This window comes from Leptonotus elevatus, chromosome 18 (assembly GCF_054856555.1).
Source record: "Leptonotus elevatus isolate MCC_2025b chromosome 18, RoL_Lele_1.0, whole genome shotgun sequence".
Classification (NCBI taxonomy): Eukaryota; Metazoa; Chordata; class Actinopteri; order Syngnathiformes; family Syngnathidae; genus Leptonotus; species Leptonotus elevatus.
Window position 1 is genome coordinate 12,755,218 of NC_141256.1, and position 12,842 is coordinate 12,768,059.

At 39.0% G+C, this 12,842-nt stretch overlaps 1 protein-coding gene across 2 annotated transcripts in view; it reads left to right on the top strand.

Moving 5' to 3' along the window:
- lama2 (laminin, alpha 2) overlaps positions 1-12,842 on the top strand; it is a 123,732-nt gene that overhangs the window by 91,688 nt on the left and 19,202 nt on the right. For both annotated transcript variants that reach the window (XM_086061343.1, XM_086061344.1), the window contains 12 exons: positions 1,826-1,937; positions 5,307-5,469; positions 6,532-6,610; positions 6,686-6,817; positions 8,053-8,169; positions 8,255-8,418; positions 8,493-8,631; positions 10,290-10,392; positions 11,045-11,161; positions 11,331-11,513; positions 12,317-12,471; positions 12,547-12,690. In XM_086061343.1, coding sequence (XP_085917469.1) covers positions 1,826-1,937; positions 5,307-5,469; positions 6,532-6,610; positions 6,686-6,817; positions 8,053-8,169; positions 8,255-8,418; positions 8,493-8,631; positions 10,290-10,392; positions 11,045-11,161; positions 11,331-11,513; positions 12,317-12,471; positions 12,547-12,690 — 1,608 coding nt within the window. The remainder of the gene's footprint in view (positions 1-1,825; positions 1,938-5,306; positions 5,470-6,531; positions 6,611-6,685; positions 6,818-8,052; positions 8,170-8,254; positions 8,419-8,492; positions 8,632-10,289; positions 10,393-11,044; positions 11,162-11,330; positions 11,514-12,316; positions 12,472-12,546; positions 12,691-12,842) is intronic.

The following is a 12,842-nucleotide window of genomic DNA, read 5'->3' on the forward strand; positions in this document are numbered from 1 at the left end:
AGGGATGGAGCCAAATGGCCTTTAGAGATCATGGTTGAAGGCATTTACTGGTCATACATGTGAAGAATCTGCTGTAGATCAACAAGTCTTGAGTACTTGCACAACAGAAACAGCCTGAAAACAGCCTGCAAGATTGCATCTTGAGTGACGAGGGATCACAATAGTGAAACAAACACTAATTTAGGTATCACAAGAATTTGTAAAAATGTGAATTGTGACAGAATATTGTGGGAGATAAAATATGGATTAGATTAGATTAGATTAGATTAGATTAGATTAGATTAGATTATATGGATATTAGCCACCAGTTCAGGGTGTACCCCGCCTCCTGCCCGAAGCCATCTGGGATAGGCTCCAGCGCCCCCCGCGACCCTTGTGAGGACTAAGCAGTTAAGAAAATGGATGGATGGATGAATATTAGATGATATAGATTAGATTACATTAGATTAGATAATTGGATGTTAGATGATCTGGATTAAATTAGTTTAGATGAGAGGATATTCGATTAGATTGATGTTAGAGGATATAGATTACATTCGATTATATATATGAATGTTAGATGATCTATATTAAATTAGATTACTTTAGTTAGATGGTTTTTAGATTATCTCGATTAGATGTTATATTATCTATATTAGACTATAGGTTGGATTAGATTAGATTGCATTAGATTACATTAGAAATGTTAGATGATCTAGATTACATTACATTAGATTATTGGATTATTTTAGATTAAATAGATGATGTTAGATTATCTAGATTAGATTAGATTACATTCAATTATTTAGATTACATTAGATTAGAAAAATGGATTTTAGATATTCACCCCTTGGCGTCCAGACTGCGAATAAATGGCGCAAAACCAGCACTGGTTAAATTTTCCAATATGAGACTTAAATGGCAATAGCAGATCTTCTTCATTACCTAATCACTTTTTGGAGGGTTGTAATATATCGAAAACAATAACAACACTGGGAAAAGGAATTTTTGAATTAGGTCTGACAGCTGTTTATAACAAATTTGTGGGTGCGGGATCCAAAACTGATCTCAGTCCTTCTCTATTACGTCATTTTTATTTATTTATTTATTTTTTAGCTATATGAGCCTCCTTTTCTTAGAAATAATAAATAAAATTAAAAAAAATGCATAAGACTAAATCGAATTTTACAACGTTATGCCCATGGTAATCAACTCTTCTTACTACAGTGGAATGTTTCCCATCTGTGGAGAAAAATCAAAAACTGACTACAGTTAGGGAATCAACATGCCAATTTTAGTTTTAATTAGCATTCAAATCGAACTCAACATTTTTTGCTATTGTTCCCCAGTTTAATTAACACTTGTGTGCAATGTGTTTTTTTGTGTGTTATTTTTTTTTAATCCGCGATGTAAAGCAAGTTGACCGGGATAGCAAAAGTATTTCAATAAACAATTATGCTGTCAAGCAACACATTTTTAGTGACTTGTGCGCATTCAGCCACATGCTCAGTCACACACTTGATGGGGTAACATGGCACGGTCCTTTTTCAATATCAATAACGACAGCGTTAGTGTGTGAGTGTGTGTGTGCGCATCAGTGATTCATTTCTTGTGTTCCTGACATCTTTTGTGTGATCGTGTATGGATCTCAGTGGATGCGCTTGTGTTTTGTTGTGCATAATTCATGCGCTATCGTACGGAGAGGCACGAGATGTTGACAATAATCACAAAAAAAGAGAGGTTACATACACAAATTAAAATAGTGATGAGCCTCATGTCATTGTTCATTTGACACGGGGAGTCAATATTTGTTAATTTAACGTGCTCGTGTGTGTGTCGTGTGTAGGCAACGAAGGTGTCCGCTGATGGAGAACAAGTGGAAGATGACGCGGACAGAATTGAGAAACGAGCCGAGGTCTTGGAGAAGTTCATCAGGGACACGCTGCTGGGAGCTCAAGGTTAGGCTCTCCCAGTCTTGTTCGACTGGCTTCCTTGCGTCCATATTTGGTCATGTTCTACATTCTTTAGATGCATCAGCACAGTCAAATACTGTAAAACAGAAGATTTTTGATGAAAGGGGTCAAAAAAACAACAACGTTTTTTATAGTGCACATCCCAGCTGACTTTGGGCGAGAGGGTGGGGTACACACCCTGGAATGGGTGCCAGCAAACGCTTCTTTTTTTTTCATACCACACCTAATACATTTGGAATTGTATTAGCATTGCATTATACGTTAGTGAAGGATTTGGTTGAAGTTTACAGAAGTTAACAAATGTAAAGGAGAACTAAAGCTATTCCAAATATGCTTTGTATTGTCAGATCTTTACCACATATAAGTCTTTCTTTAAAATGATCTGTCATTGTTTTGTTTTTTTTAATTTACGTATCAACACATTTTGACAAATATCGGCATCGGCCTTTCTACCAATCCGAAGGACGCTAAAACTGGTATTTCAAACATATTCAGACAGTTTTTCACTGTCTGCGAAGATCTTTTGAAACCTTTTACGCATTTGTCGCACAGTGAGATACAGGAACTTTTCATTTATGGATCTATTTAAATGCCCACTTTATAAATAATGATGCTGATGCCGGGAACTTTTTATTGAAAAAAAAAGTTACAATATTTTTTGGGGGACATTTTTTAAAACTATATTTACAGTAGAAAACTTTTGGGAAGTATAATGTTTAGTATTTAATTTATCTTAACACATACTGATGACCCTGGAAGCTCCTTGCAATGTTTGTTATCATTTTTAAACAAAGCTGTCAATATAGTTTAAAATTAAAAGAAAAAGTAATTTTTAAAAATCTTGAATATTTTCTCTTCTACTGCAAATGAATATTGACTTGAAATATCGGTTATCGTCCTCCCTTACTACTAATAATCGGTATTGGTCTATGACTAATCAAAACTACTAGTGGTATCTATACTTGGTATTGGCATACTCAAGAGTTGTCGTACTGGTAGAGGTCTGAAAAAAAGTGAACATCCCTAACAAATGTACATGACTTAAATAACTGCAAATTTTATAACTAATATTAGCACAAAATAGCTTGAAACATTGCAATATAAGATTGAAGATTTATCAACCTCTCCTAGTGGTCACATTTATTGAATTTAAAAGACTTGAATCTGAGCAAAATGGCTTTGAAAGGGGTCATTAAAATTTCACAATAAAAATAATTATTACACGGCTCATTTTAAGTATTCATGCCATTGCAATGCTTTTTTTCATCCTCAATGGAGAATTTTTTTTTTTTTTCTCAATTCTAACATTTCAACTTTTTTCCTTTTTACTGTTTAAATTGTAAAATGTTTAGGTTATTATTTTTTGGGGTGTGGGCTGTTTTGCGGCACCACCATTTTTTTGATAGCAGAGAATCGTCGATATTAGATTTATTCTTGTTTACAATAAGTTTCCGACTCACAATTCCCTTTTTCTTTTCTTTTTTTTCCCTACACCCTCCCCAGTGCAACTTTTTACAGATAACGTGCTGTAAAAATCCGATCGCTGCTCAAATAACTGTGATTCTCAAAACGTTATGTTGTCTGGGCTGCAAACTTTCCCTCTGGCCCTCTGCCTGATAAGTGCGTATGAAAATGTTGTGTGTGAAGTGTGCGTCGGTTCTCAGCGGATGATTGAGAGTAGCAATTAGGGACATAATTAGTGGCTATCAAACACACACAGAGAAACTCAAAAGCAACGTGCACAAGCACCAATGTAAAAGTACACACAAATGCAACTACAGACACACACACACTTACAGATAATGAGGCAAGGAAATACTGTACGTGTGTGTGTGTTTACTGGATAGCATAATACGATTCCATTCACGTTTTTAAGTGTTTAATTGGCTTTTAAATCCCAGCGTGTAATTATACGACTGTGACATGCAGACTCAGAGGCACACGCGTGCACACGCGTGCACGCGCGCACACTACAGCTGTTCATTAGCGTGATGGCTTCGCTCGCGTCTCGGCTGTAATCACATCATGTTTACATTTCAGATGAGAAGGAAAGGCCGCGTCGCCGAGACCATGCACACCCACTCCCAAAATCATAATGTTCACACATTAGCCGGTTTCAACTTGCTTTAATCAGATCAACTTTTGAGGCATTGTGTCATGAGTCATTCTTTTCAGGAAAAAACACTGATGCATGCTTCGTTATATTGTAAAATTGTTTTATGGTTTCAATCAATCCTCATTTAGAGGATTTACAACAATTTATCGCAGATTCGTTTTAGACTTAGACTTTTATTGCGCAAGAGAAATGCAAATATGGCGTCTGCCAAAGCTTTGACTGATGACAAAACAGTTAAGCGAGTTCGGATTAAATGGCAGGATTGTGTTTCTCGAGAGCCACAAAGCCGGCAGACGGTATAGACACGTAGTAAATTTTCTTAAAATGATGTTATGAATGGAGAGAGAACCACAGCAAACCTCAAAGTTCAATTAAAATTCATTCCATGGGCGCTATGGGTGGAGTTTTATGGAGGACCAAAACTGCCAAAATTAAAAATAAATACATGAATGAATAAAAGGGAAAATTAAAACGGATATAAAAAATATTATTCAAAAATTAAATACAAAAATCAATGGAATATCAATGGAAATAAAAAACTATATATATATATATATATATATATATATATTGTTTTTATTTCATTTATATTTATTTCTATTTTTAAACTATTTTTAAACTATTTATTTATTTAATATTCATAAACAACAATATATATATTATATTATATATATATATATATATAAATAAAAAACATTAATTTCCATTTATATTAATTTTTTGTATGTAATTTTTGAATTACCGTATATATTTTTTATATATCCATTTTTATTGATATAAAAAATTTTTTTTTTATTGTTTTCATTTATTTATTTATTCAGTCATTTATTTATTTATTCAGTCATTTATTTATTTTTAATTTGGGCAGTTTTGGTCCTCCATGAAAATAAAAACAACAAAATGCATATGTATCCCTAAATAATTGTTTTTATTTGCATTAAAATTTATTTTTTGTATGTAATTTTTTAATCATATTTTTATATCAGTTTTTATTTTCACTTTTATTCATTCATGTATTTATTTTTAATGATGGCAGTTTTGGTCCTCTATAGAGTTTTATTTCTTTTGGTATTTTCTTGTCTGCGCCGTTGTAAGATGGAACGCAGCCGACTCCCAAGCCAATCGAAGTGGCTCTCCTCATCCCCATTACTGCTGTCTCCTCTTATTTTCCCCATCGTGGATGAATTCTAGCGCGTAAGAACTGTACATGTAGCAATATTTCTCATCTTTGTGTCCAGACCTCCAGTCCAAAGCTGACGAGTTGAACCGAATGCTGGCGCGCAAAGACGGGACGCCGGAAAAAAGTTTGAAGGAGTTGAAGGGAGAGATTCAGGCCATGCTGGCTGAGATGAGAAAACGACAGCTGGGAGGGAAGCGGCTCATTGCTGAGGAAGAGATGGAGTATGAATACGCCCACACGATCATATCTGCTTTTATTATAGACGGTTCGAGTAGGTGATCTGCTGCTGCCATGGTGATGAAAAAGATGCTATTATCCATATTACAAGCCAGTATACTATGACACCGACTTTAAGGCTGTTAATTCGAGGCACATTATCTCTATGGCTGCTTATTATTGCTTTACTTTACAATCAATATAAAAGCGACGGAATCAACCAAAAAGTCGGTTTGACCGCCGTTTGCACGTTATCCGCGCGCTGCACACCGCAAAGACGCTGATGAAGCTTTTCTGCCGTTTTCGATCAGTAATCCACTCTCTTCCTCCGCCCGTCCTCCTCTCTCACTTTATCTCTTTAGCGCATTAAATGTTGACGAGGTCGATAAGTTAATTAAAACTATGGCTGCTGGGGGGAGACACGGACGTAACGATGCCGAGATACGGGAATAGGGGTGAATTTAGGAACGACTCAAAGACGGACGCGGTATTGGGAAGATAGCGTGCATGGAAAATAAGGCGAAAGATAAAGCGCCCTTGTCTTTGAGATTGAACCCCTGAACAGAGTTCAGCCAATAAAACACATCACTTTATACGAATGCCTGAAAACTTGGCTACAAATGTTTTTTATGAACATTATATATAGTCACTGTCAAATGTTGTAAATAGATCATTTGGAGTACACATTTATTTTTACTCTTGTTTTCATCTCGCTGCCCCCCCCCCCCCATAGACCTCATTAATGTTATACTCCAAGTCCAATAATTACCTTGCATGTACCCGCCAAAACTGTGCAAAATCCTCTGAGTGGCATCAACTGGGGAGAGCGAGAATCTTCTTGTCTCGGTTTATGCTAATCATGCATTTCCGAGCCTCTTGTGGTAAACATACAAATGTTCACAATTTCAAAGGTGGGAAGTTTGCTGTTCAAAACTTGTTCTCATGAGGATGTGGCAGGATTTTGTACGAGATCCACGAACATCACATGAAATATTTAAAAATAAACCATTTTAAATATGATACTAGAATATTTTAAAAACTAATTGCGATGCCATCGCTCCTTCCAGTCTCGCAGAAGAGTTGTTCCAGAAAGTCAAGAGGATGTTTGGTAATCCTCACCAGGCCACGGAAGACCTCAAAGCAGAGGTGCAATTCATAAACCTCGCAATTCAACGATACTTAACTCAAATGTATTCATTAGTTATTTATTTACCTTCCTAGATAACAGACAAGATGTCAGACCACGACAGCAAACTTCGGGAGGCCCAAGATCTTCTTTACTCTGCCCGTGAGAGGACCAGGCAGGCTGGCTTGCTGGCTGGACAGAACCAAGCCAACCTCACATTCTTGGAGGTACATGCAATGACATCCCTGATGATTTTGGAGCACTTCCGACTCACTTCCTTTTGTTTTTCACTCACTTCCTGTTCAATTTGGGGAACTGCCTGTTGATTTGGGGGACTAGTGGGTCTCTTCCTGTGAAGTTTGGGGCACTTCCTGTTGATGTTGGGGGCACTTCTGGGTCCCTTCCTTTTGTTTTTCAGTTACTTCCTGTTCAATTGAGGGAACTTCCTGTTAATTTTGGGGCACTTCTTGGTCACTTCCTTTTCAATTTGGGGCATTTCCTGTTGATGTTGGGGCACTTCTGGGTCACTTCCTTTTGTTTTTCAGTTACTTTTTGTTCAATTTGGGGAACTTCTAATTTTGGCGCATATTTGGGGCACTTCCTTTTGATTTTGGAGCACTTCCTGTTGATTTGGGGGACTTTTGGGTCTCTTTCTGTTAAATTTGGGGCACTTCCTGTTAAATTTGGGGCACTTCCTGTTGATGTTGGGGCACTTCTGGGTCACATCCTTTTGTTTTCCCAATCACTTCCTGTTAAATTTGGGGAACTTCCTGTTCATTTTGAGGCACTTCTGGGTCACTTTCTTTTCAATTTGGGACACTTTCTATTGATTTTGGGACCGTTCTGGGGCACTTCCTGTTGATTTGGGGGACTTCTGGGTCTCTTCCTGTTCAATTTGGTGCACTTCCTGTTGATGTTGGGGCACATCAAGGTCCCTTTTTTTTTTCAGTCACTTCCTGTTCAATTAGGGGAACTTCCTGTTTATTTCGGGGCACTTCTGGTACACTTCCTTTTCAATTTGGGGCACTTCCTGTTAAATTTGGGGCGGTTTCTTTGTCACATAACTGATCAAAAAAAAAAGAAAAAAGGGTGAAGGCCTATTTTGACGATATAGGCTTAAAGGGTTGATTTAGTTTGAGGTGTTTCCTGTCCTTCAAAGTCACCAAATCATGCAGTTCATCTGGGTTAAAATGTATATTTAGTTAGGTGGTGAACCTCAAAACTCGTATTTTCTTCATTTTCAATCTCGACACCCCCAACGGTGTCGGGAAGGCAACGTCCGTTTCACCGAGCTTGCAGCTTTTTAATTGAAAGTGTTATTACTTAAATTGCACTCTCTGAAAAAGCTGACTAAAGAGCAATCGCTACAAAGCTTCATCTTGCCTTGAAATAAACATTGATCATTGAGCAAAAGCTTGTACACGTCTAACGATGTTTCCCAACTGGTCTGTTACTTTTGCAGGGGCGGCACGCTGCGGTCCTTGGGGTGAAACAAGAAGCGCAAAAGGTCATCGGGGAAGCCGAAAACCTCCTGGATGACGCCAACCAGCTTTCAGACAACATCAATAAAGAGTTAGAGGCACGACAAAAAGGGCCTCGTTGGACTCGGCGGAGCGTAAAATGTTGTGTTGGTCTGACTCTCGAGTGTTGCATCTCGTTTGTAGGATGCCGAGGAGGTGAGAAAAGACCTGGGTCCTCTTCACGACCAGCTGGACGACAGGGTCCGACATCTGACCAACGGTTTGAGCGGCGGCGGCCTGGCTCATCGCATGCGCGCTGCCGAGGATCACGCCCAACAGCTTAATGAGTCGGCTGCCATTTTGGATGGGTAACGATGGGTCACGATGCGAAATGTAACGATGCAGTCATTGTCACTTGTAATCTTTTGCGCTCTTCTCTCAGAATCTTGGCCGAAGCGAAGAACCTCTCCTTTAACGCAACAGCCGCCTTCAAAGCGTACACAAACATTAAAGCCAATGTGGACCAAGCAGAGAAAGAAGCCAAGACGGCCAAACAGACTGCGTCAGAAGCACTGACGATGGTAAGAAGTACACACACACACTAACAAATTAACTTTCCCTAAAGGGAGAAATAGAAAAATATTATTACATTCCAGGGCAAAGATTCCCTCCATAAAACTGTCTGCATAGTTAATTGCCAATTGCATTTACTAAAAACTTAACTTTTTGCTCGTACCAGTTTTGGCAGTTTAAGTTACATTATCATCAAATTTCTATTCTTATTATTAACAATGTTTCTCATTGGTCACTGATAACCTCTTGATGATATTTGGCATCATTTGTTTTATGCAGTTCTCCATATAATGGAAGAAATTTAGCGATTTCACGATGATGTATACAAAATCTTTTTGGGATGTTTTATTAGGGTTCGGCCGATTAATCGCCCTCCGATTATAATCGGCCTCCGATTATAATCGGCCGATTATTGCCCTTCAAACATCAGCCAAAACTATTTGCCAATTGGGCCAAATGGCCGATTATTTTCCCCTTAAAACGTTATCGTAGAAGAAAAACGAAGTTTCCGACACTGTGAAAGTACCCCGAATGCACCATTTTGCTTGCGTAGCATTGGCAATTAGCAAGTGTGTAGCGTATGTTGTTCTGGTTATTTTGTTGTCCTTAAGCGTCCTTTAAGCTTTTTAATGACACCCCAGTTGTTGTAACTGCAAAACTAAAGACACGACGATAAGAATTACATCCACTGCATATTTAAATACTAAACATGCTTCGTTTTAAAACATCGCTACAGTAGCGCTAATGCTAAATGTGAAGGGAAGATCCCATTCAAATGCTAAGAGGAAGTTAGCATCAACTTCGGGAATGTTTTTTCCTTCAAATAACGAATATTCACACACAAATGCTGTTGGAAAACTATTTTATGCATTAAATATATGTTTTTAAATAATCTGCAGATTAATCCGTAATCTGTATTTTTTTCTGCCAATAATCGGTATCAAAAATTGCATAAATATACAAAATGAGAACAGATTACTGTAAATTATATACAGTATTGTGCCATTTTCGTTTGGTTGATACAAGCATCCAAAAAGATAAAGAATTTAAATATGTCAACGTGAAACTACACTGTATTCACACAATTTACCACTCCTATGAAACGATGAATTAACATTTTTCTTCAGGTCACGTTCTTTCCAGTTTGGGGCACTTTTTGTTGATTTTGTGGCACTTCTGGGTCACTTACGTTTTCATCAGATGCAAGGGAAATATCTCAAACGTATGGAAAATAATGTAACAATTATATAGACGTATACGGTATTGTTCCATTTTGCTTTGTCCGTCCACTGGATATTATGAATCCACTGGGTTCAATTCCATTCAAATTGTCTCATTTTTTTTCTTTTGTGTTCATTGTCCATGACCAATAACCAGTACATGACAAAGAATGAGTAAAAAGAGGCTGAAATATTCGAGGGCAAAAGGTGCGGAAATAGCGTGAAGGGCTCCTTCCGCCATTTGAAAACCTTTCTGGGAATGTCGCTTAGCATCGCAAAGTGGTCAATCTGACGGCAGAACGCTGATATGCAGATGACTTCACCTTTGTATGCCGGGTGAAAGCTATTTAATTCACGAGTGGCTCCCAAATCCTGAAGCGTTCTTTGTCACTGATTTTTCTATTTTACCCGTGTGTGTGTGTGTGCGCGTGTGCGTGTGCGTGTAGGCTTTAGGCCCAGAGATCCCAGTCAAGGAGGAAGCTCAAGGTGCCCTTCAAAAGAGTCTCAAGCTGCTCAACCAGGCTAAGCAACTCCATAATGATGTCAAAGGTATTGTGTGCGTGTACTATGCAATATTAAGCAGCAAAGATCCCTATTTAGTCACGACATCTGCTTCCTTTTTCCACATTAACTCATTCACTCCGAGCCATTTTGACTGAAGCGACCCCCTTCGCTCCCGGCTGTTTTACTGGATTTTGACTGATTTTGGAAGGCCCGCAGAATATTGTGTTCTATTGCTATAAAAATAGGGAATCTACCAAAAGAAACATTTGAATCTCTTCTTTCATCAGGAAAAAAAAGAATATTTGTATCTGTTTCCATTTTGCAGAATTAGCATTAGAATATAGCTAAGTTTCATCATTATTCACATTCCTGGTGAAAACAATGACAAAAAGAGCTTGTCTCTTATATTCTGCTTCCACCTGCTGGCCGTTTTTTGTAATAACTACCATTGCTTTAAGCCACCTCTTCATGTCAGCAGCTGCATCAAAGCCTTCTGTATGCTCTTGCATTAAAAAAAACGTGTAAATACGTTTTTGGGAGTGAAGGACAAACTATTTAAAAAAACCGTGTTTACATGTTTTGGGGTTTGAATGAGTTACTGTAACTGTAGCTTCTTTTTTTTTTTTGCTAACCAAACCAGCAGCCCCTATGGAGTCTGAAATACACAAAAAGTGTAAATATCACTTTTGTCCCGCAGACAATGCCGCGAGTGTGTCCGGACTGAAGGGCAGAGTCAAATCTGCAAAAGACAGAACCAAAGACCTGCTCAATGCTATCAATGGAACCATGACAACGCTCAACGCGATCCCCAACGGTACGACTGACCGCACAATTATACCGCGTGCGAGTGACAGTGAAATCAATGAGCGCATGAATGGAGCTCAGTTGCCCGTTCAAAATACTGGATCGCGTCCAAACTGAAAACGTGCGGTATTTTCATTTTCTTGACCGTCTTGACGTATTTAAACGTTGTCGTCTGGCAGACACGGCGGCCAAGCTGGCGGCGACAAAGGCCGCGGCCGCTGAGGCGAACGCCACGGCCATCGACGTCCTGGAGCGCCTGGCGGCCTTGAACCTTCAGGTCAACTACATACAGAAGAACTTCAGCCAGTTGGCCCACACGGTCGGCGCCGCCAACCAGATGATCCAGGACCCGGAGAAAAACAGTAAGAAGTCTCGGAACGTCTTGCCCATTTGGTCGCATGCTTGTTTATGGATGCTTTTTTTTTCCCCCCACTGAATTTCAGCTATTTAAAAGGAAAATCAGTTTTAAAAAGTCTTAAAAATGAAAAATGCATTTGTGATCAGTGACAACAATAATCTTATGAAAATATTGTTTTCTCTTTGTTTGTCCTGTACCCCCCCCACAGCTATCAGTATGTATATCTATTTTTACATCAATATCAACACTTCTCAATGGTGCCCCAATACTACGTTCCATTTACTAAATCTGATCTGCAATCAGTTCATTGCTGGTCCCAATTTGCATTCATTTGATTTGAAACAAGAGTATTGGAGCACCATCCATTCTTTGTATCGGTGTCTTTTCAAGCTCTATAAAATCACAGTAGCTGCTCCTAATAATAATAATAATAATAATAACATTAATAATGCCTCAGCTCTGCTTCCAGCATGAGCTCGATGCGCACTGCAACGCATGGGACTCGATCCTTTTTTCCAGTGTCCGTTCAAATAAATGTTCTTAGACAAGCTTCCTCTTTGAATGCTGAGCTACACTAATTGATTGGCTCTTTCTTTTTCTCCCTCTCCTGCTCTTTATTTATCTCGCCTTCCTTCTCTGTGTTCGATCGATGACTGAGTGATTCAGCTGCTTTCAATATTCCGCCTCTCCCCCCCCCGTCGCGCACCGCCGCGCTCAGCAGTAAAGTTCTGTATGCGATGACGTCGCTGATTCCGTATCTAAAAATAAATAAATAAATAAATAAACCCTTCCCGTCTGTTTAATCAGTCCACGCGGCAGGAGCGAAAGTGAAGGATTTAGAGGACGAAGCTGATAGGCTGCTGGAGAAGCTGAAGCCTATCAAAAAGCTGGAGGACAACTTGAGGCGAAACATCTCGCAAATCAAGGAACTGATCAACCAAGCCAGGAAGCAAGCCAACTCGGTAAGGAACAGTTTTGCGAAAACCGCGCACGCGGAATCGGTTCAGATTTGAACGTTTTTCGCTTTCCCTTTTAAGATCAAAGTGTCGGTGTCGTCGGGCGGCGACTGTCTGCGCAGTTACCGCCCCGACATCAGAAAGGGCCGGTACAACACCATCGTTCTTCACGTCAAGACCACCACGCCCGATAATCTGCTCTTCTACCTTGGCTCTGCCAAATATGTGAGTGTATATAGCGGTGCGGCAGGCCCGGAGGGTTTCATCTTCACATTTGATTGAATTAAGTGCAACAATTTTGAACACTCCACAAATAGATTGTGTAACATTCAGTCAAAACATTTCTGCATTGAACAGTCACTACATTACTGCAGAAG